The following is a 25,556-nucleotide window of genomic DNA, read 5'->3' on the forward strand; positions in this document are numbered from 1 at the left end:
CTTCCCCAATAAAGTCTTAAAAAAAAAAAAATTTGTGGTGATGGTTTCAAGGATGTATACTTATGTCCAACCTCATCAAGTTGCATATATTGTATATTAATATGTACAGCTTTTTGTATGTCAATCATACCTCAAAAAATAAGAAAGAACTATTGTTACATACAGCAACATAGTTAAACGTCAAGATGGTTAAGTTGAGTAAAACAAGCCATACAAAAAAGAATATAAATGATATGATGTGTTATATAATATTCTAAACAACGCAAACTCATTTAGAGTCTGGAAGCAGAACAGTGGTTGCCTGTGGGTTGGGGAGGGGCAGCAGGCAGGGACAGGAGGGAGAAATTACAAAGGGGCACACAAAATTTGAGGGGGACTGTTTTGTAATCTTGATTGTAGCAGTGGTTTCACTTGTATACACGTTTGTCAAAACTTGTCAAATTATACACTTTAAATAGGTGTTATGTGCAATTTATTATATATCTCAAAAGTGTTTTTAAAAAAAGTGGTATTAGTGATCCAAGTAGAAATCGTTTCTGCAGGAGGCTGCATTATGAATAGAACAGAAGGAAGTAGAGACTGAGTGTAGACTTCTCTCTCAAGAAGCTTTGCTTTGGGAATGAGAGAGGCAGAGGATGAGAGGGAGCCGAGGAGTGGAAGACTGACATAATCAGACAAAAGGTTGAGTTATGTGTTTTAAGATAGGAGCCCAAGCTCATTTATATGCTATAGAAAAGGAGTCAATGGAGAGAGTGAAGTTGAAAATGTAAGGATCAAGAGCCAGCTGATGGAAGATGACATGGAAAATCCAAGAAGAAAACTAAGTCTTGAATAAGAGGAATTTTATGGGTACAAGAGCAGGTATGGGTGGGGAGATGCAGAGTGGACTGCAGAGTCAGTAGAATTTAAGTCTGTCATTCTTTTTCTTTTGGGGGGAAGGATGAGGTAGGAGAGGAATAAGATACTGAAGAATAGTGGAGCTTTGGAAAAGTCTTTGGTTATAGCAAGGGAAGTGTAATTGAAAATAAATGTGCAATCTAGGAGCATTCTTCTGTAACAAGACGAAAGACAATAAAAGTTTTAAGCAAACAAAATAGCTATTATTACACATGTACACGATGGAGTATTATCAAACAGTCCTTCTCTACTTAATCTCTCTACCTCTAACCAAATTTCACTTATGTGTTAGAGATTTTTCGCAAACTCTTTAATTTTGTTGGAAAATAGTTCTACAATACATATAAAAATAGAGAATTAACTTAATGAACAGCAATGTTCTACCATCCAGCTTCATCAAACCTTAACACGATGTCATATGTGCCTCAGTTAACAAAATCCTTGAACCAAAGATAGGCTTACTGGACAAGAGAGATTGCATCACCAGCAAGCATCAGCATGCTCACTTACTTTTCACATTTTATATATTTCATGCATAATGCCCAGAGCACCTCTGAGAATCTCAGGTAATACTGTGGGTAGGGACAAATCAAATATGACCGGAAATGACCACTGGCAAGCTAATTAGCTAGTTCCCTTTAAGTGAACTGTTAATATATTAAAGTCATGCAAATTAGATCAGACCTATAGGTCTTAGGTTTGGGAAAAAATGCCCTCACAAAATATGAATTTTTAATAAAAATGGTAATTATGATTCGCAGCACTGACATTTTTTTCTTTCATGTTCTAATGCCCTTTCCCACTTTGGCATTGGTAAATATGAGCACGATTAATAAAAAAATATTTTTTCCCACATCATGTAAAATTTTTGAAGCTGAAAGCATGCAATCAGTTTCTAAAGACAAGAGTTTTATCGTTTCAATCGTCATAGAGCATTCATTAAATCTACAGAACTGTAATTTAGATCATACCTGCCAAAACAGACTGTGTGCGTCTCCGCTCAGAAGTTCAACTGTGTCCCCTGCCTGGATGTGTAATGGGGGTCCTTCATGAAGAGCAGGGGCTGGTATCCCAGTGTAGTTCCTAATGACCTGCATCTTTGGTAAACCTGAAAATAAGCAACACAACTTTTAGAATGGAGAAAACAATGATGGGTGAAGTCCAAGTGTACTTAGAAAAAAAACCAAACCGCCATTATTAACATTAAAAGTTTTAATAGCACCAAGTTCAAGTAAACATCTGAAGTCACTACAATGGGATGCTTTTCAACTTTCTCGTAATTTGAGATGGTAATGCAGTAAGACATATATTTATCCCCTGATCCCTTCCATATTTTTCCTCTTGCTCACCGTCAAGCTATTTTTAGTTGAAAAAATATTTCTCTTTTAGCTGACGCTTGCTTCATAAAACACACATCACGTACAGTTTAATGGAAAAGAATCAATTTTTTCATCAACTCTATCCTCTCTGCCTATTACTTTCCTCTTGGGCACTGGCTGATTTCATCACTAGGGCGGCTCACCCTTTCTGTGTATGTATCACATTGCCCAGTATAAGGCTCATATCTTAAGGTTATCTTTGTAATTCAAAAGCAAAAATGTGATGGATGTGCCACTGCAATACTTAAGACATTTATACGGAGAAATTCTTCAGGCTCAAATTTAGGCTTGCAAAACAGACCCAATAAAGGGAACATGTCTAAGCCAATAGTACCAACAATACTTGAAATACAGATCCATCCCCCACTTTTTTTTTTTTTTTTTTTGTATTTCTTTGAATGTGCAATGAGACCTTAGTTTAATATTTCATTTTTGAGAGCAGCAGCTTCAACTGCACATGGGCCATGGGCTTAATTGCACCAATAGTGTCACAAATGGACAACCTCACAGTCACTTTTTCATTTCGAGGTGAAACTGTTCCCTTGTAGGAGTGAGATCACCCATAAACAGGAGATGTGTTGCACATTCAGGAACTTAAATCATTGCTAATTACACTTCAAGACATTTTATTCTGATGATTGACTGTGCTGAGAGAGTAACTGTCTGAAAATGCTGCACTAAAAGGAAGATGAATGTCGTTGAATTCTAGATGTCCCAGTGACCTAGAAAAGACCAGTATCTATATGAAATGCTAGAGTGAACAGTTTAAGAAAGTCCTCAAAAATCAGTTTTCAAAATCCTCCCAAAGAGGAGAAAACAAGTGTTGGAAATGAAACAGTACTAAAAAGTTTAAGCGAACACATTTTTATCTGTCCAAACAGATGGCAGAAGGGCTGAAAAACATTGAGCCCTTCACCCCAATTGAGCTGCTGTAACTGCTGAGACATGTTACGAATTGCCTCACCTCCCCTTTGCTCCAGTTCTGGTGCTACAAAACCTCTGGAGGGATGACTTTAACCCCACCTCTTTTTCAGAGCATTTCCTTACCAGATGTTATAAGGGGGGGGGGGGGACACCCTTACACAAACAGCAGACTTTGTTGTCACTCCCCAAAACAACACTCGACAAGAGAATTCATCTCAGTGAGGTGTTTATCAGACCTGCTCTTGGCACACTGTAAATGCCTTGAGTGGAGAGAGAGTTTATGTTACACTTTCTATTAGGCTGCCATTGTTCATTTAAAATGATACCTAATATCCCATGCACATAACAGCTGACTTAGAAGTCCAATACATGGAAGAGGATGAAGTCTAAAGTAGAATTTGTTTACATGAAGTCTGGTTTGCATGATAGTGATTCCACGTGGAATGTGGGGTGGGGGCAGAGCCCCTGCAGTTAGCCTCCGGCTCGGTTTTATTGGGCATTTCTAGAGCAAGGAAAGCATTTCATTCAGCCGCTCCCTTAATAATTTTGTTTATGTGTCATTTTTTTTAGAAAAACAAAGGCTAAAGGCACAAAAGAAGAGTTTTGAAACCTGAAATCACTGATATGGCCTCAAATACTGGGAGCAGCTGAGTGCTCAGAAGGTCCCAGGTCTTCACAGCAGCTGTTTCTGTGGCCAAGACTCACGAGGACAAAACGAAGCAGTATCATGTGACCAGTGGTGGAAATGGCGGTTCTTTTGTTCCCAACATGCCCAAGGTAGTCATTCTCAAGGAGAAATTATTGAAAATGTTGAGTAGTTAGGAAAAAAATTAAGTTTGATGACATTTCACCAACCCAAGATAGAATAGAGATTACAATACGGAATGCCCAGGCCACATAAGAAGGCTGTGAAATGTCAGGTATGGAGCCAAGTTGCCTTAGTTATCTTTCCTGATGGACTGGAGTGCCCAGAACATATGGCCTAGTAAAATCATAACATGCACATTGAAAAAAGTACATAAATTAATATACTCCAGTCAAGAAATGAGACCCAAGTAGTCTTCGGACTTAGGACTAAGTGGTCTTCAGAATGATGGACTTGGTTTCGGTCTTGCTTACCCCTAATTTTTTCACTTATCTTTTCTGCTATTACTTTCTTTTTGGTTATGAGCTTCATTTGACAAGTTGAACCAGTCGCATACAAGCATAGGGTATGTTGCTGACCCTATTCGTAAGACAAAACCTTCGCCACGAATTATGCTCGAGCCCAGGTGGTAGCCAAAAAAATGCTGTGATTCGCCTGAATTCTGCCCTGAATGATTTATAAATTATAGCATTTATTTGACTTATATGCCTTTTCTTGTGGGAAGAGTTCTGAATTTATAATATAATGGAATTCATATTTTTTGGTCACTTGTTAGGATGCTCTTTAGCTATCTATTTGTGATTGGTCAGCACTTCCTGTTTCAGGATGATCTGTTGTCAGGGCCACAGATCAAAGGATAAAAGGAATAAAGCAAGGGCACAGCGGCATGATGAATTCTGACACTCTGCCCCTTGCCTCAGGTGCCTGCATATGATAGAAAAGCTATGGCACTGATGGGATGAACGGCTGTTTTCCAAAAGGCCCCTTTACATTCCTTTCTTTGATTAAAAAAGACACGGTAACATTGCTAAGAAGGTGAACACAATCATGTTAACTAATAGAAAAAAATGCAATGCAAATAAGAAGAGAGGGAGTGGGTTAAACTTTACGTCAGCACTCAACCATCAATATAATTGTTAACACAATCTACTGCCACAGCAGGCATCACGCCTCATAAATGAGATCAAGAATGGAGAAGAAATTAGATTTGCCGATGCTCATATTTCGAATAGCCATTTTGTGTTGATTTCATGTAAGTTTTTGTCTCCCCTTATAAAATATCCCTGACAGGGTTTTAACCTCTGTTTAAAAATGTCCAGGACAGAACATTCACTACACAACCCTATGACAACTCAGTCATGGTTGCATACAGCTTATTAACAAGCTGTATCTGAAACTTACTCAATAATCTCCCTGCGTAACTTCTCTCCATTGACCTGCCTCCTTCCCTTCGGATTTATGCTGAAGAAGGCAAATCTCCTTTTTATAGATTAGCTTTTCAAAATTGGTTCAGGCTTAAAATCCCTAGTTCCTTAAAAAAAAAAAAAAAAAAAAAAAAAAAAAAAAAAAAAAAAAAAAACACACAGACTGTTCATCTTTTCCTTTGGTTTTCCACACTTCAAGGAATTCGGAGATGCAAAACAGTATACAACTACAAAAGTAGAATGGCAATTTCCCTCGTTGACCATGACCAATTGGGAATAAATAGCCAAAAGTTATTCTAAACACTGATTTAAAAAATACAAATTCTATTATATTGTAAACTCATAACTCATCGCAGAAAGCTGCTTCTTTCTTCTTGAGTAAACAGATCCAACAGCTAATTACTTTCTTTCTGCTCCAGAACTGCATTTACAATGGATATGTTGGTACGGTTACAGGCTTGCTCATGGAAATCTAAAAATTTATACTGCAACTGCCTTCAGATATTAAATTCAAAGCAATCATAGGTAATTTCAACATATATAGTTAAGCAATCTTGGAAATTCCCAAAACTTCATATAATCAATCATCTTTAAGGGAATATAATTTAAATGGCTAAGACAAAATTAGATCTCCTGCCAAATATTTAGTTATTTTTGCTTGTTTTATACCCTATGATAAACGCTTTGCTGTATAGCTAACTATATTAATATATAACTTGTGGACAATTTTGCCCTTTAACTTTTGTTTGCACCAGTAATTATGCTTAGTCTTAAATCTGGGTCCCCAAGTCATCCATAGGCATGAAAAATTAACAAATGGAAGAATCAGCAATATTAAAATGATAGTTATACTCTAATAATACCATGTTTCCCCGAAAATAAGACCTACCCCGAAAATAAGCCCCAGTTAAGATCATCAGCCAGACGGACGCATTTAGTACATTATGACGATGTCCCAGAAGAAGATGACATGACAGTATTTGAATAAATGTAGATTGTTGTACATGAAAAAATACGACATCCCCTGAAAATACACCCTAATATGTCTTTTGGAGCAAAAATTAATATAAGACCTGGTCTTATTTTCTGGGAAACACGGTAGTCATAGGATTCTGATTAAATAAAGTTGAAGCCAATGTAATTATGTGAAACACTAGTTTCCCAAAACAATACAGAAGTGGTTTTAAAACTGGAATCAGAAGCAAGATTTCCTTTCAAATCTGAATACAATGCCACGAATAGTGACACATGCCAAGAAATCTTAAGATGTGCTTTAAAAAAAAAAAAGTTTATTCCAGGGAGAATCCTATTAGAAAGTTTGCCAGATATAAACTATTTCACTTATAATGTTCACATAAACCCTCAAACTTCAGTGAACCTAACCCACTGTACCGGTACCAATCGCTGTGGCTTCTAAGAACAGTCACTGCCACAATATAGATTGGTATCTATTCCTGACTTCCCGCCCTAATGCAATGGGCCTCCTCAGAGCAATAACTTGAGAGTGCACTAGCTAAATGGGCTGCCAGGAATGTGCTGACCTTTCACCTCTGAGTCCTAATTTAAAATCGAAACACAGCCATAAGAATAACTTAAGTTTGTTAGCTTTAGGAGATTTCAGAAGATGCTGTTGGTTTATCCTGCGAACCTGATCACAAGCGTGACATATCCACTCAGTCCTTAAATGTCTGGAGCGCTCCGTAAGTGCTGAGCATGGTGGTTTGAGAGCAGAGCAAGGGCAAGCTTCCCGCCCTGGAAGAGCCCGCTGTCCACTGAACAGACAGGGACTTGCAGACAACAATACCACTGGGCGTGGGCTCTTGTCTAGCGGGAACTTTTTCAAAAGATGCCATTCAATAAAAAGTTCAGGGAATTTGTTTTGCTAAGTTTTCAGTAAGATCTGAAATACGTATTTTACCTTTTCTATAAGATTCCAGGTGTGGTTCCCAAATCCACAGGCCAGGTTTGGGAATCACATTCTCGTGGGTCCATGAGCAAGGCACCATGACCGACAGCTACAGTTCCAAACTCGCTTTTGACAAAACAACAGTAAATAAGTGTTGTTTGGCATCTTTCCAACGAAATCCTCTTTAAATGAACATCCGGGCTCTTCCTGATATGAGTTCACGATCTAACCATCAGGTCTGATGATCAGGCTGACTAGACTGAGCAGCTGGTAAGTTAGGGGGTCTGGGATGCTGGATGCTGGGCTTCCCTTGTCCACTGTGTGGGCCCTTCCAACTACACAAGGCACTTTCATTCATGTGTGGTCTTCACAGAGAAGCAAAAGGAGCCGTATCATGGAAACCATCTGTTACAACTGAAGCAGACAATTTGGTGGAAAACAAACTGGTCTAAAAGAACTAATTGTTCACAGAGGAAACACTCCCCACAAATTACTCCACAAATGTGCACCCAGAGAAGGCTACTTTACTCTTATAAACAGTGATGAGTCAAATGAAGAAAACAACAGTCATTGTTCATATAAAAACAAGGATCAGACAGAAATACCTTCCTCCAACTTTATAAACACTGACTAACCACTCTTTGGCACTACCTATTGGAATATTAGTAAATCAAGGGTGAAAGATATAATAATGCCTTTGGAAGTTTTGTTTACATTTATTAAAAAGATTTTATAGGCTACTAAATATAAAAGAACTATACAATTCCTATTAAAAAAATATAAAATTCCATGTAGTGTGTCATGCGGGGCGGCCTGCGGGGCGCCTGGTCCCGCTCCCCACATAAGAACACAGGACATGGTAAGGCCAAAAAGGAACACCCACGGAGCCATAGGTAGGTGAGTCATATCACCATGTTCTCTCTGGCAGCCGGGGGAGACACACGCAGTAGTAGCCACATGATCTGTAGTCTGCCATTCATTTCTCTGCATGCCAACCAACCAACCAATCAACGCAGCCCCGCAGTTACATCAGTAGCCAATTGGCTAACCAGTTACAGCTGATGGCCAACCAATCACAGTTGATGGTCATTCACTACCCGAGCCAGCACCTCCCCACGCGAGGCCGAGAGCCTGGAAACTGCTCTCTGGAACTCTGTCCCCACATAGTGTTTAAAAATCCATGTAACTTTAACATTCTGTTCTATCAAATACATATGTTTCAGTGAAGAAAAACAAATGTTCCCCTAAAATCTTTAAATAAGATCAAAGCTCCAGGAGAATATGCCATGGGTTTGTCAGACTAGAAAACGACCCCTCCTGGGGTTGGGAGAAGCCCAGTGTGAGGAGCACAGACTGAGCTATTTCAACATCTTTACAGATAAAAAAGAACACAATCATGCAATTTCCAAGTAAGAGCATGATCACCCAGTCCAACCACCTCATTGTCTACCTTATGAAACTAAGAACCAAATGGTAAATAAAGTGCCTAAAGTCAAACAGCTAGTTGGAAGCAGAAATGGAACTAAACCACTCTTTCCTGACTCCTAGTTCAGTCCTCCTGGCTGCGGGCTGCTCCTTCTGTGGAATGTTCAGGAAATGAGGTTGTGGCAGAGAAGAGGTCACCTGATACCGAATAGTGTATGTTTGGGGGTCCTCTGAATCCCTACTGGGGGTCCAGTGTTACCCCAGGGATCAGGAAAAAGGAGGCCATACTCTCCTTCCTGTGGTGAAAGACGGAGAGCTCCCCAAGGAGGAAAGTAATAACACCCACTGGTAAATTTCAAAGACAGAGCCCCAACGCTCCTCAATAAATGTACATTATACTTGGCAATCTATGGAACTGCGAGGGCTTGACATGCCCACATGCACTTCGGTGAATCTGTGGACAAGTGGCTACATGTCGTTCTTTCTACAAAAAGGTATAATCACTTAAACCACAGCATTCGGCTATTCTGACCACAGCCCAGTGGATCAGGGATGGTGATTAAGCCAAAGCTTGCAGTAAAGGAGGCCAGCCTATGAGACACCAGGGTCTGAGGAGAAGGCTTGAATGGGAGTATCTGAGGGGGCAGCCTGCATTGGAGGAGGAGAAATAAGATGAGCAAATTTGCTCATACAGAACATGAAAACAACAGGCAGCTCTGTAAGTCAGCAGGGAACAATGGGTTCTGACTTCTGAGAAGAGACAACAGGGATTAATACTTTCTAGAACTGCCGCTCCTGAAAGATTCCCGTAAAGCCTGCTGTAGTCTCCTCCTTCGTGGAACGTACTGAGATCTGGAGTGACTATTACGAAGATTTCTTGGGCTGTTTTCTTACCCTCCCAGCAGAAACCCCCATCCCCAAAGCAATTGAGGATGCTTTAATAAATTGAGGATGTTAAATAAAATCTTCACCATCTTATCCTAAAGAATCTCTAACGGATAAGAAAAAGTTAAAGTGAAAACGATTAAGGGCACTTTGCAATAACCTAGTTTTCATTCTTTGTTCTATGAATGCATTCATTTATTCAACAAATATTTACAGATCGTTCATGCGCAGGTACTGACCGAGAATGCTGGAAATAAGACTGATATGCTCCTCCTTCATAAAGCTCATATTTTATTGGAGAAGACAAACATAAAAACAAAGAGACAAATATGATCGTATCCAATATAAGTATTATAAAAAAGAATTTAGAAAAGATTAGAGAGTGGCCAGGGTGTGTGTTTGGGGGAGGGGGCGGATTTCTTTAGGAGGTGATCGGGTCAAGTTGAAGACCTGAGGAGAGTCAGTAATCATTTGGGGGGGACGGGTGGGAATTTAACAGGTAAGCTGAATATACATGAAGACTCTCAGACTGAAATGAGCTTGAAGTACAGAAGAAAATGCTCAGTGACTTGCATGAAAGCAACTGATAAAATTTTAAATGATATACATATTCTTGAGGGTCTGACCCATTCCATCACTCTTTTTATACATCCATCCTGTTGAATGATTTGAAATGTACCCAACAGGTCAAGTTCTCATTCACATGTTGCACCTACTTCCTGGCATATACGTGCTGCTGTCTGCATACCCAGCTCATACCCCACCCAAGGGGGAAAAAAAATCTGACTTACTCCTCTCATTCCTTAAAACTCAAATATCACTTCTGCTCAGAAACCTACTGATATTCTTTTAAGTGTGGGTTAAGTGCCTTAAACATACGAGTGTGCTCCCTTAGATGTTCATGCTTCCTGCTTCAATACCACTCACTGCACCACAATGATTTAGTTAGCTAGTATAAAACATACACACTAGACCACAAGCATCTTTCTATGTGCAGTCTCTGTAGAGTTTATACATATGGGTACTAGACTATGAGCACCTAGGTGACAAAGATCGTGTTCTTGATCTCAATTAATCTTTTGGAAGAAAGATGGAAAAAGGTATGCTTCTCCCCCAGTAGCCACCCTTCCAAATTCACAAACACACACACGATTACACCTCCAAAATAGTGCTCTAATCAACTATTTATTCCCATTTTTATTTCTACCTTTCCTCATCCACTCTTATGATGCTTGACTATCCTCCACACAGCTACCTGAATGGCTTTTTCAAAATATGAATCATATACTAGCAGTCTCCTATTTAAAACCCTTCCCACTGCACTTAGAACTAAATCTGAACCCCTGGCCATAGCCTACAAAGACCATCTATTTTCTGGCCCCTGATAACTCTCCAATCTCACCTTGTCTAAATCTCATACTTCACTGCTTTTTGTCATACTGACCTTTCTGCAGTTGTATAACCACCTTGAGCAAGTGGGTCCAGCCAAGACAGTCTATATTATGAAACTTAACTTGTAATTCATCTAGTTACTTGTTTACTCGTTATCTGTTTCCTCTCCTTTTCTTTTCTATGTATTTGTACTGCCTAAATTTGTATGAAAAACATTTATTTTCATAATTAAATTTAGCTATTAATAATAAAAATATTCAGATTTATTGGCAAACTATCACTTCATCAATTACTTCTGACATGCTTTTAAACTGTTTCATTTATTCTTTTACCTATAACTATCCCTATGCGACATGTATCTGAAGCTTTGCAGAAAATAATTTTTAATGTGCAGAACTGCTAATATATTTCTTAAAATTCCTTAATAATGACTCTCTTAATAATTTATACACATCCTGAATACTTTAACTTAGGTGACTTAGATCATTTATGGAAAAAGAATCCTTTTTTATTCCTATACACTCAACTGCTTCACCAACATAAAAATAACACAAGTTCTAACACAGAAAGTAGCTTATACTTTCTCAAAACAGTCTGCCCTAGTCTCATCCTTTCACTTGCCTTGCTCTTATCTATTATTCTCTTTTCTCTTGACCTCCCTCCTTTCTGGGATACACTTGCTTGAGTAGCTGAGAGCATCTTTAGTTGCATTCCCCAAAGAGTCAGATGTGTGCAGACACATTTATTGATTTATAAGTTAAAATGAGGAACAAGTGCAATTGGTATTCCTGCCTGGCAAAGTTCCAGAGAAAGCAAAAGACTCTGGACCGTCCTTTAGACGTGCTGATTTTTTGAGAGGCCAGGGAGCCCCTTGGTCAGAGACCAACAATCAACGTATTACATAAAAATGCATGTAAATGGAATAATCTCTTCATCCTTCTTATGAACATACTTCTATAATGAACTTCTGAAATAGAAAAAGGAAAAGGAAAAGAGCCATCTCCTCTTTATAAAATGGCACTACACTGAAATTACTAATTTGGAAGAACTTCTAGCCTGCTAAGTCTTTAAAAACCTTTATGAGCCATTTTCAAACTCTGAGGATCCATGAGCCATCACAATATATGACAGTTAACTTGAGGTTTAGTTTCTTCCTTATTGTTTACCTTGACTCTTTTTTCCCTCCTTAACTTTTTTTCTGAAATGAAAACAGGAATTCAAATCAGATAGAACCAGTTAGTTACAATCTTAGGGATTCAGATGGGAGCAGACTGAGTGTATAAATTTATCAGTTTGAAATCAAGTGAACATATAATTATCACTCAAAACCAGCTATGTTTCACAGGAGGAGGTTGGCTCGGTGTCTTCATTTTAACGTGGTAAAATGTTTGTTTATATTCCCTTTCACTGGAGCCAAAGATCAACAACCAACATATCTACATAAGAATATACATAAACTGAAAACATTGTCCCTTTCTCAGGAACGCTGTTTCTTAAAACTATAACAAGGAGAGGGAAGTATAACAGAAACCACACTGAGTTATATATTCTTTTAAAATAATAGTGTTCTAGGCAATGGAAACACTGTACATTAGCATGGAATAATGATTCTATCAAAGAAGGTTCTTAGGACAATTTAGTCAAATATTTTTATTTACATATAAAACAACTCAAGACCAGTTACATATAGCTAACTAAAAGCAAAAAATGGTGTTTGTTCCAATAGATACCCCGGTAGAATCTTGAGTTGACTAGGAAAAATAAATTATGGAAAGGTCATACATGTTTGTTTCAGATTTTAATACTTAATGAATAAAGCACTACCTTTTCCCAAGGAAGCTGAGAAAGAATCAGATGCAAAATATTCCAATGGGAATGATAGTTTTATAAGCAACAACAGACCCTCGAAATTATTGTAGGAAGTTCAGAGATTTCATTTCAAAATCTCTATAGCCCTAGAATTATCACACTGGGAGTACATATTCTGCCTCCTTCCTATAAATTGATTGGGAATACTAAAACATTAAGGTTAACCTACAAAGCTTTTATCCTCTACAATTTCTCAATTTAAAATATTTGAAATGTATGTAGAATATCAACTTTAAGAATAGTATTGGTATTTTTTTTTCCCCTTCAAAAAAAAACACCTTGATTTTTTTTTTTCTCTGTCACCTATCAATTCAAAAACTATTATTTTTCTTTCTAGTCCTTTCCCCCCCTACTTCTTTAAGGTTAGCTTTATTTACTCCCTAAATTTTTAGTCCTCCTGCCACCCCCTTTTTTTGTGCTACATAAAGAGCTTCTTTCCTCAACCTTAAATATCAAAATCATGCTATGATTTCAACTTGTTCAATGGTTAGACATCCAGTTGATTCTAATGATCTGAAAAATAATAAAAATAAAAACAAAGTAGCACCTACATCCTAAGGGTATAATAAAAAATAATAATAAAAGCAATAATTATTAACATGTAAACTGTGGACTGAAAAGAAAAATACAAATGATAAAATAAGGGATTGTGCCAAAACTTTATGAATCATCGGGAAGGTGGTTATGCTAGTAAGAACAGGATTATGCACAGAAAAGACAGCCTGAAATAGACGTTCTGCCTCACTTCTCAAGACACCAGTGACACATAACACAAAGCTCACATACAATTACAATTTACAAAAACACCTGAATATAACACATAACATACTAATATGACACTGAAGTCTAAAACCAAAGCACTGATTTCTCATTAACTTTATCTACCATGAAAAATGGCTGACCCTATTAAAAAACGATCCTCTCCTGAGTTCTTGGACAGTCTGATCATTTCATTTGTGTGTTTCTCGCTCCTTGGTTATGACAAACTCCTCCAGGACAACGAACAAAAGTTCTCTTTCTTTGCCAGTGTTCATCCCATCATGGAAATGTGATACATACAGGGGTGAATCATAGAAATTGGCTGCTGTTGACTGTTTCTGAAGTACAAAAAGGGGCAATTTCTTATGGTTTAACCCAATATATGCCAAAACAATTCTTTCAATATGCATGTATTGAGAACCTAATATTAATGAGGTCACAGCAAAAAAATCTGCTTGAGCTCAAGGACGACAAAAAACAGGCATAATTCTGTGTAGAAAAGAATATTTCACGTAGTTCTGTACTTGGGCATTGGCTCTGTGGAATAACATCAATTAGTAACTCTGTTCAAAAATTCAATAAACACACAATGTGCTATATAGATGATGTATTACAGAATTGTACACTTGAAGCCTATGTAACTTTACTAACCATTGTCACCCCAATAAACTTTAATTTTAAAAAAATCAATAAACATTTGCTGAGGCCCTCATTTCCATCTACCTAGGAGCTATAGCTCTTCTGAAAATCTAGTCAAAGAATTTTTTTCAGGTTTTAACAATAAGGATATCCTGTTTTGCCTTTAAAGCTATAGGGTATAATTTGTGACAGTAAAGTTCCTTTTTTTGTTCCCTATAAAAATTTTTTACCACTGTGTATATAGAAAACCAAAAACATTTTCATTCATTACAAAAATCACAAAACACTATTTGTATATTTAGGGCAGAGACCGCCTAAATATACAATCATTAGATGTGTATTCCTCCCTAAATCATTCACCTTTGTTTTATTAATCCCAAGCATAGTGCTTGGCATGTGGTAAAAACTTGGTAACAGTGATTTAATTTTCAAGAGAAATTTTTACTTTGTGAGAGCAGAATGTTCATTTTAAGACAAACATATGTGACAAAACCAAGTTAATATTTATTTGTCCTATTATCTTCAAGGATTTAACAATTTATGATATATTCATTCTTGATCTAACCACTAAGAAACATAAGTCATGGCAGTAACTTTTGTTTTTTAGTTATCAAGTTTAATTAAACATCCAAGAGGGAATGGTAAACACAACATTTAAAAAAATCCAGGGTGCACACTTGAGCAACTTAAGTAGTACATTCCTTCTCAATTCTAAGATTTCTTTAGGGACTATTTCTCAAACAAATAAACTCATAAGCTACTTCTCTAGTGTACCATATATATCAAGCTTTCCATTGTCTTCCAAACTGCTTTTTCTTTTTGTCTCCCAAATAAAAAGAACCTCACAGAATATATCTGTGTTTGTCAAATTTCACCAAGACCAAATATAATGATTTTGCACAAAACTGAGACAGTAAGTTTAAAAACGTTTTGAAAAGTTACAAGTACTTTCCCATAAATATACTACTTTGAAGTCTACAGATACTTAAAACATATTCATCTACAGGTTTGTCTGGTTCCTTGACTTGTTGTTGGTTGTTTCACTTAGTCGAGAAATATGAGAGGCCTTAGGGATGCAACAGTGAGAGTCTCAGAAGGTCCCTTTCCTTAAAGGGCTCCGCATCTAGTAGGGACAGAGAGGAAGACACACACACTTACAGTGTAACAGTGCCATGCGAGTGGCAGACATGTCATGATGGAAGTGCTCAGCAGAAGCCCCTGAACCAGGGAGCTCAGAGAAGATTTCAAGGGGAAATAGACACTAAGCTGAACCGGAAGCAGGCATCAGCAGACATAGGGGAGGGGCATATACATCTCACCACAGTGAAAGAAGCACAAATCGTGCATGAATGACTTTCTTCAGCAGGAATCTGCAATTCAGGCAGATGAGCAAAGACAGGTTGATTCAGACACTGGCAACCTAAGAGTTGGGCCATAGAAACTAAGCAGATTAGGCATGGCAGGGAACACCGGAGGGGGCTGATGCACAGGAAGGCAGCAGAGGGGCCAAAGAGCAGCAGGGCCCTAAGACGTGGGTGACAGAATGAGATGTTAGAATTTAATTAGAGATGGAACAACTCTGGACGATGACAAGGCCCAAGGTGTGGCTGTGGGGATGTAGGGCTGAAATGGAGCAGGGGTCAGAGGTCACTAGAGGGTACAACATCAAGGTCAGGTGAAGTGGGGAGGCCCAGGTTTAGCAAATGTTTTTCAAAATTTTACTGAAAGGTCCTTTCTCTAATAAAATACTACTTTGAAGAGTTTAAATGACCTTAAAAAGTAGTTTATCCTATATTGATCATGAAGGCTATGAGAAACGCAGAATAAACAGTTATTTTCAGCAAACATCAGTTAGCCAGCACAATTTGCTATGCACTGAAATACTGCTCTGACCTTTGTTTAAATCTTCATCATTTGATTATGTCTGGATTTGTTGACTAAGATGCACTGAGTGACAGCAGAAGGTACTGAACTGCTGATGAACGGGAGGTCCTGTTATATAGAAATTATCCTCGCTCCCTGTGCTACCCGCTATGCCCTTCTCCTGTGTCTCTGACTACCTGTGACAGTCCATCAGTAATGCTCTCAGTGAGGGTCCCCGGAGAGCGGGAAAGGAAGACACGTTACTCCTGCAAAGGAGCCTAACCTCCAGCCCCAGCAGAACCCATCACAGGTTTTTCAGGGAAGACAATCCCTTCTATTTCTTGACTAATTAAAGTCAGACTTCAGGTTATGAAACAAAACAATCTAAAAAAGGTTAGGTCAATGTGGTGTAAAGATGACATTTATGAGCAAATTCCACATCTATAAAGTGACGGCCTAAAAATAAGAATTTTTTTTTTTTAAAGCAGAATTTCAAATTTCATAGCCTATGGTCTCTTCACTTTTCCTTTCTGGCTATCTCAGGCAATGATGAGTGTACGGAAGAGGAAAGCTAAGAAAGAATCATTATACACGAGGACTTAATTCTTCTTGACATTTTGTCCTGAGACTTGCCTGTGGGTGTATATGCTCTTAGGCACCACACTGGTTCCTATAACCTTGAACATATTACTTTTGATCTCAGCATGACACAGCTACAGAGGTCAACTGAAGGTCCACACAGCTGCAAGAGGTTCAGCAAAACACATAATTTAATGCAAAGATTGTGGCAAAATATGTTGTTATCCATAGAACACATCTTAGGATGAAAGTTCTATTAAACTGTAAACATGAAACGGAGCTGAAAATTAAAACATCATTTTTATACTTGCTATTCGGTGATATTTTCAGGTGCTTCATGGGTATTATTACAACTGTATGTCCAGCAACTTAAATACTCAGTTTATTAGTACAGTCACACGAGAGGAATTATAACTAATTGCTATCACGATAGTACAGCCACACAGGAGAAAAAGAACCAGAAACTCTGCAATTTTGGGTCCTACTTTTTATTTTGGTGTAGAATTTATACGAGAATGTGAGCATTAAATGTCATTTTGCTTCAATTCTCCTACTGGGTACAGTAAGTCGACATGTCTTTTTACTGAAAAAAGGAACACTCTTGTTCAAATAAATAGTCCAATAAAGTTACAAACATGTAAATATAGAGTCTACCATTATAAAACATACAGCTAGAGAATAAAGGTTACTTCAAAGCTATACATAAGAAATGAGATTAGGTAAATTCAAAGAAATTCACTTTAATAAATAAATAAGTGGCTACAGATGTTCCTGTCAAAGAGCAGAACCACTTACACGTTTAAGCGTTCTACAAATCCCAGCACTTTATAATTGCCATAAAGAAAATCAGCTAGGATTCAGAAGTTTCTTCCTTAAAGTGCTCCCAGAGTACTGATAACGGGATGCTCTTTTTATGAGGAAGCACTTTTATTTTTACGTAAATATAACGACATACAAGTACATAGCTACAAAAACATTTTCTGCTTTTACATTATATTTTGGGAATTTATAGAACAGTAACCCAGTTTAGTCCTATTTCTTAAGGAAATATTTATTAAGCAGCTACTATGTTAGGTCTTAGGGATACATAACTATTAATACCTGTTCTTTGTTTTCTTTTGAAGGTTTCTTTTCATATATGAGTTCAAATATACAAAGAGTTTTCCATAAAATCTGTTGACTAGGTAATGAAGCCCCCAATGAGAAACAAAAAGGAGGTCAGTGAGGGCTAAACCAGACCTTTCTCAGGGCCCATCTTCACAATCTTAACTGATAAATAGCCAGAACACTAAATTTAAAAGAACAAACATTTATACTTTTCTGTCTCCTACCTCTACACAAAAGAAAGCTCCTAAAATGCCAACATATGTGAGGGAAAAAAAACATCTCTTACAACTAAAAATCACTTGGCATCTAAAACGTATTCTCATGGATAATCTGATTCATCTTAAATTTACTCACTTCTTTCCCCACTCCATGGTTTATCTTTCTGAATTTATCCTGTCTTAGTTTCAGGTTATAGCATGTTGAACTCTGTAATGCTTAGAAAAGGGGATTTTCTTCCTTGCAGACCTTTCCCACATAGCTATTATTCTTTGAATAACAGCATTAACAGTGGACGCCACTTTCAAGGTGCTAAACTTGAAGATTCCGTTTTTTGCTGGATTGAGTTGTGCAATTTTCATGTTAATTATCACAAGTGAGTGGGAAGGCATTTTGAAGGTTTAGCTCCCTTGGCTCCGAAACATGGCAACTAGAAAAGAAACTAACTTATGTGCCAGTTTTTCTAGATATCCATCTCTCTTCCCAGAAAGACAGAAAAACGGTGTGACCAGGCCTTATAGCTTTCCTCTCTAACACACAGAAACTCGCTTTACATTCGTTTCCCCCTGTATGAAAAACATCATTCACTATGGCTGCAAAGTGAAGGAGACCCTAGGAAGTAATCTATTTACTGGTACTTTGGCTTTTGGCTTCTGTTTCTTCATCTTTTCCTAACTTATCCCCATATTTATTACTTTTTTTTTTTTAAATCTTCCAAATGCTTACTATGTGTTTAGAATGGGAGTAATATCATGTTTCCCCGAAAGTAAGACCCACCCCAAAAATAACCCCCAGTTAAGATCGTCAGCCAGACGGACGCCTTTAGTACCTTATGACGATGTTCCAGAAGATGACGTGACTGTATTTGAATAAATGTAGATTGTTGCACATGAAAAAATAAGACATCCCCCGAAAATACGCCCTAATGCGTCTTTTAGAACAAAAATTAATATAAGAACTGGACTTATTTTCAGGGAAATACGGTATAAGACCTGGTCTTATTTTGGGGGAAACACAGTAAACAAGAGAGGCACGTCGTTGCCCTCACAAAACTTGAAATCTAACAGTGAAAAACAAAACAAAACATATAGGCAATTGTTATAAAGCATTATGAGTTTTATGGTAGAGAAATTGCAAGTGCTATGGAAACACAAGGCAAGAGGGTATCATCTCAAGGGTTCAGGGGAGAGGCACCTACAAGAGGGGAAAAGTCCTGTTGCTACTGAGAGCTTGCAAGTATGTTCATGTAATGATGTGGATGACATTTTTTTCTATAAAAAATGGGACTTTAAAAAGCGCTCTTATAAAAATTCATGGGCTTTTAAATAACAAGGAAAAGTTAATTTCTAAAACATAATTAGGATTATCCGCCAAACATTCATTCCAGTGCAGTTTATGATATGAAAAAATTGGAAACAATCTAAATGAATAGCAATAGGGACTTGGTTAAATTAAATCTAGGACACATCCTTATAATTTCATAGCAAGCTGAAAAATAAAAATAATGTTATGGAAAACTGCTTAATGATACAGAATCATGTTCAAATATGTTGTTGGGGGCGGGGGGGGCAGCAGGTTACAAAACAGTAATATACACAATGAGACCACATTTCTGTTAAAAAGGAGAGAGAAGCCCAGGAAAAATTCTATGAAGACACATGCCACAATGTTAACAGTAGTTGTGTTAGATTTGCAAAATTATAAGAACGTTTTGCTTATCTACACTCCCTAACTTTATATAGTTAACATCTGTTTCTGTTATAAAATTATTTCATTAAAGTATTTTTGTTCTTGTCGTTAAACAAAATCCTTTCGTGATACCCTGGTTGCTGGACAATAAAGTCCAAAACTCCTTGTCCTGACCATAAACACAGGTACAACCCAGCATTCTCTGTCACTCCAATGGCCAGCCACCAGGGCCACCTGTAGGCAATACTGCCCCTGTAGGTGACTCAGAAAGAGCACCCCCTGTGGGTGGGCTTGGCAGGTAGATGGCACATTTGTGCAAACAAAAGCTCTCTTCCCTCGGGAAAGACACTTTCCCCTGCCAGGACCTGCAGGGAGCTGAGGAATGCTGGTTGGCGCTCCCTCTGCCAGCTCCCTTCCCTGGCACCTGTGTGATGTGCACACAGGCCAAGCAGGCCTGCTAATTAATAGTTCAGTAAGCCTTCCTGTCTTTCATGGCTGCCACCTCTGGAACGAATGCCTTCCCCCCACATCCTAAGGCAGATAGTCCCCTTTGTTCCACTACCTTTTGAATTACTATTACAAAAAGGATTGCACTGAACATAAATTGTATATTATTATTTTGTTTCCTCCCCACACGAATACAAACTTCACAAAGTCAAGGAACATGAATTATTCAACAGTCTATCATTAGTATGGGATTTGGTCCCCAATAGTCTCTCGAGAAATGCCTGTTGAATAAATGAAAGACTGTGTGAATGTTCATCATTAATAAATAAACCAAAAAATAATTTTAATAACATTTTTCATCATTTATTTCTTGACCAATTCTGCTTATACAAATATAATGGCCTAATAGGGCCATTTGTGTGTGTGTGTTGTGTGTGTGTGTGTGTGTGTGTGTGTATTGCCAAATTCTCTATTTCAGCTGAGGTATGGCTTTAGACTTCAAGGCCTTAGAACACATATCATGGCAACTGTAGTTCTAGTCTATATCTAACATACCCTGGGATTCCGAAATAACTGATTTCTCCAACTGTATCTGCCAAGGAAAATAAAGTTGGCACTCCAGATTGGTTGGGAGAAGTACTTTCCTCTCCTAAATGAACAATAATTGTTTAGATTTTTCAAGTCATTATGTGCCTGTAAGCAAAGAATTAAACAGCTCTGAAAGCAAATGAAATTTAAATTCATAATCTGACTAACTGCTCACATGGTACAGACCTGAAATTTTAAAACCAGAGCACTGTATTTCAAGTGATTGTACCATTTTTTAAAAAATGAGTTGCTACGCATTTTTTTAGCATTGAATCCACTTTGCAAAATGAGACTATCAACAAATTTATATTCCCACGTGTCATCAATACAAATGCATCTAGTCCCCTTTCTCCAATTAATATTATATTTAAAAATGATAAATTCTTTTAAAAAGGTTATAGTTAAGGCTGAAACATTAGAGGAACTCAAAAAAACATGCACAGAAAAATACCTCTTCAATTTTTATTCTCTTTGATTTGGATTTTTCCTTTCAATTTTTATTTTTCTTAAAGGATTTTTATAGAAGAAAAGACAAAGTGTCTGCCTGAAGCAGAGAGGATAAGGTTACCGAGGCGTAAGTTGTCACACACACTCGCAGAGCCATTTCCAGAGCCCAATGCAGCTGCTCCTCCATGATCAATGTTTCGGGGGTCCAACAGTCCTCTCTCCTATTGTATTAAAAGCACTGAGAGTGGAATGGATTATATTTAAGGCCACTGGTCTTCAAGTTTCTTACATCCCAAATCCAACCAGACTGACAGGTTTTATGATGCGGTTTTAGCAAGAACATTTACTAACCAAATGAAAGCTCTGTGATAAACTACACTTGGGAGAAAAAGCTAACAGGATCATATTCCATATGTGCCTGATGGGTAGAAAAAGACATCGTAGTATATGAGGAATGGGCAAGGAAATGAAGCTAAAAGTTTCTAAGTCTATCCAACTACTGGTTAAAATGCTGGCAGTTAAAAGCACTTTCAGAATGGGGCAGAGGTCCACCAGGAAGCACGAATTCCCAACACCGAGTGACATTCCCACTAATCTGCTTCCCAGGCTGCTAAGGCTGGTCCCTGGGTTTTTCAATTGTTCTTTCTAAACCTAATCAGATTTTAAATATGCTGAGGAATTTCTGTTTTAAAGATATCTGTGGTAACTACTGTATAAACTATTGTATCAACCAAGGAATGCATTTAAAATCCAATATGTATGACTGTCATTCATCCAGTTAGGATTCACTGGAAACCTCTGGGGAGGCAGTAATTACCCTAATGCCAAAAACTTAAAAAATTCAGTGACTTAAAATATACTTTCACATGTGAATACTTAAATGGGATTTTAATACATTAACTTTTGTATTCTTGAACAATACTGTGTGAATTTGGTGAATTATAAAAAGCCTACATAATAATAGTAAAAAAAAGTTGGGAAATGCATTGTCCTAAACTAAGTATTTATGATAGGAAAAAAAAGAACAAAATAAATGTGCATAATATTCCATAGGAGGGACTTTGAAAATATCTCTGGGTCTTCTGTAACCTCTATAAGCTTAAACTTTCTCTAGATTTTGAACCCTAGGTAGATTTGGATTTAAAAAAAAATAGTGGAAAAAAAATGACTATATAAACTCCTCTTTCACCAAACATATAGAAGAATGCGATAGGCAGAATTACATGCAATATGATTCAAAATAATTTGCAAAAAAAGTATTTCCAAAAAAGTGTTTCCAAAAAATTGTTTCAAAAAAACACCAATTTGCAAAATGAAGACTGTGCTAGTATTTTACCTCTGCTGAAAAACTTGATTGCCTCGCCTTTTTGTACCACCAAATTTCCCTCTATTTTTCCAGCAAACAGTGTTACACTGATGTTCTACTGCAGCTATTATGGATCTTAAATGAAACTCCTATTGTTTTAATTGAACCCCGAGTGGTTGATATTAGAGACAAATGATTTTTCACTTGAAGATTCTTGCAAAACTTATCAGAATATCACTTTGTAACCATGTCCATGTTTTATATTGTTGTGAGTTTAGAACCTTTTATTCATTGTTCTTGTGGTCTGAAAAAAAATCAAGAAAGCTAGTATAGACTCACCAATATTCATATATAATGTTTTTCATACACTATATACACTAATCTGAAAAGTAAGCATATAATAAAAAATAGGACTGTTCTCCTGAATAAAAAACATTTCCTTAATTTCCAAAGTATATTGAAAAAAAAAGCACACATCAGCTTTTCAAAGAGGTTAGAAAATCTGTACACCAGAAACCAGTGTTCGTGTTTATAAAGTGGGGCTTACAATTCAGTTCACTATATATTTATCGAGTTCCTACTATGTTCTATATACTATGGGTATAAGTATCAAACAGATGAGGTTCTATCTACTAATTAAGGAGCTTATGAAAATTTTTAGAAAGTAGACACACATACCCAACCATTTCAAAAAACTTAAAAAATACTGTGTTGTCATAGAAGAAGAAGCCACATAGCACACCAGATAGGGTGGGCTTCTCAGAACGGACTACCTGAACTGAGTTTAAACGGATACATGAAAGAAGGATGAAGAGGAGTTAACCAGATAAAGAAGTGGGGAAGGTTCTTTTGGCCAGAAGCAAAAACATGAGCCAAGCTACAGAAGCAACGCATGTGGAAAATTACCAGATATAAGCTATTGCAAAAGAGGAAAGTAGAAGGAATAAGTTCGGTATGAAACAGATCTAGGGACCCTCACACATTTCATATCCTGTAGACTGATTCTGATGATGGGCTGAAGCGTGTAAGCGGGAGAGGCCATGTTCTCCCTTCGGTAAATCATTCTTCTGATAGTACGGAGGAGGCAATAAAGGAAGTTAGGATGGAGGCAAGAGGAGCAGTTAAGAGTCTATAATAATAGTCAGTAAAATGAATAATAATTTACTAAACATCCCTGGTGTGTGCGTAGGGGGGAAGGTTGGGGGAAAGTAAAGAGGATGGAAGTAGTCCACACCAGACCAGATAATAAGGGTGCATTGTCTGAGGAGAATTTTAAAACAACAATAAAATGACTAAAAGTCAGTTTGATTTTTTTATCACCATGGGCCAGTAATTGTGAGCAATGTCAATGATAAAAGATTCCTCCCCACTCCTGGGTGGACAACACCCACTGCACCCACCCTCCGTGGTGCATCACTGATAAACATTTTTGTGCAAGGGTCCTGCAGTAAAACTATATGGGAACCATAAAGATAAAGACCAGGTGCTTCAGGGCAAGGAGATACCCATCTAGCAGGGGAGATAAGGCACAGACCTCAGTCACCACAAATTCACGAATACACTTTCTACAAATCAGTCCTTCTCCAGTCATACCATGAGCTCAAGGGTGGGGGCAAACTAGTCTTACCCACCCTGACTGCACAGGGTTACCCCTGCTGAGGGCAGGGCCAGGTCGCCACAAGGTCCCCCATATCCTGCCCTGATCCAGAGGGAGGGTGTGATTCTTCCATGTCGGTACTGCTGTGCACCTACCACATTCCTTCCCACTGAAAAGTCAGAGCTAAAGGTGCATGGAAGCTTTCACTATCTCTGCTTTGTATCCACACTAGCAATGCGTGAAGAAGGTAACGACAGGCAATGGACAGTATCTGTAAATGCAATGGTTCGAGGGAGGAGGCACATTCCAGAATCAAGGAGTGATTTTTGGAGAAAGCTCTGGAGGTCACTGCATTCAGAAGCAGCACCACACACCCTGTGGAGCACAGGGACAGGCTTCCATGCCAGTTCTTCCTCACTACGCCTTCCTTTTCCTTCTGCCCCTTCACCTCACCCTTCCTCTGCACTACAGAAAAAAACATCTTAGGATAGTAAGAAGAATACGTATTAGAAATCATCAAATCCAACTCACCAACTTTCAAACGTAAAATAAAGCCCTGAAAAGTTCAATGATTTATCGAAGTCACACAACTGGCTAATGGCAGTCAGGAAAAAACTAACAAAGTGCTTACACTCAAGGAGAGAAAAACACAGGAGTCAGTGCCTTATTTCTCAAAAGCATAGGTCCTTGGGGAATACCAAAGTAAGCTGAGGCAAGGCGACGTCTACAATTTGGAAAGAGGTGCGTGGGCCTCTAGGATTGTGATGGCCACCCACCTACATGCCAGGTGGTGAAATCCACGACGCCCGACACATGCCAGTATTTCAAGAGGCAGCACAGTATGAGGTCAGATAATGAAGTTTTCAAACTCATCCTAGAAGAAGTGCTACATCCCTCATTGCTGAATATCACTATGGTCACCTTGGAAGTACTCCCCTTGGGAAGCTATGCACCAGCGCCTAGAACACCCTTCAAAGCAATTTTGGAACTCTTTTTCTGGAATGGCCATCACAGCTGTCATCATATTACCCTTGATGTCCTGAATGTCATCAAAATGTCTTCCTTTCAATATTTCCTTTATCTTCGGGTAAAGAAAGAAGTCATTGGGAGCCAGTTCAGGTGAGGAGGGAGGGTGTTCCAATAGTTATTCGTTTACTGGCTAAAAACTCCCTCACAGACAGTGCTGTGTGAGCTGGTGCATTGTCGTGATCCAAGAGCCATGAATTGTTGGTGAAAAGTTCAGGTTGTCTAACTTTTTCCTGCAGCCTTTTCAGCACTTCCAAATAGTAAACTCAGTTAACTGTTTGTCCAGTTGGTACAAATTCATAAGGAATAATCCCTCTGATATCAGAAAAGGTTAGCAACAGCATGGCAACAAGTTCACAAACTTAATTGTCAGACCTCGTAGAGCACCATAGCTCTGACTTTCCCCTCAAACTTCTGTAGCAAGATCATTTAGGGAGACATTAATTTTGTGTCCCCCTCAGTCTTTTCCTTGTCTCTCTCTGTAGGCTGGTAGCTAACGTCTTTGTTCCCTGGCCCTAAGGAGCATTGCAGGGTAGAAAGCAAAGG

General features: G+C 38.0%; 1 protein-coding gene across 2 annotated transcripts in view; it reads right to left on the reverse strand.

Annotated features, from left to right (window-relative positions):
- Window positions 1–25,556, reverse strand: part of VAV3 (vav guanine nucleotide exchange factor 3) — a 329,840-nt gene that overhangs the window by 57,459 nt on the left and 246,825 nt on the right. For both annotated transcript variants that reach the window (XM_019746514.2, XM_019746513.2), the window contains exon 20: window positions 1,869–2,005. In XM_019746514.2, coding sequence (XP_019602073.2) covers window positions 1,869–2,005 — 137 coding nt within the window. The remainder of the gene's footprint in view (window positions 1–1,868; window positions 2,006–25,556) is intronic.

This window comes from Rhinolophus sinicus, linkage group LG14 (genome assembly GCF_036562045.2).
Source record: "Rhinolophus sinicus isolate RSC01 linkage group LG14, ASM3656204v1, whole genome shotgun sequence".
NCBI lineage: Eukaryota > Metazoa > Chordata > Mammalia > Chiroptera > Rhinolophidae > Rhinolophus > Rhinolophus sinicus.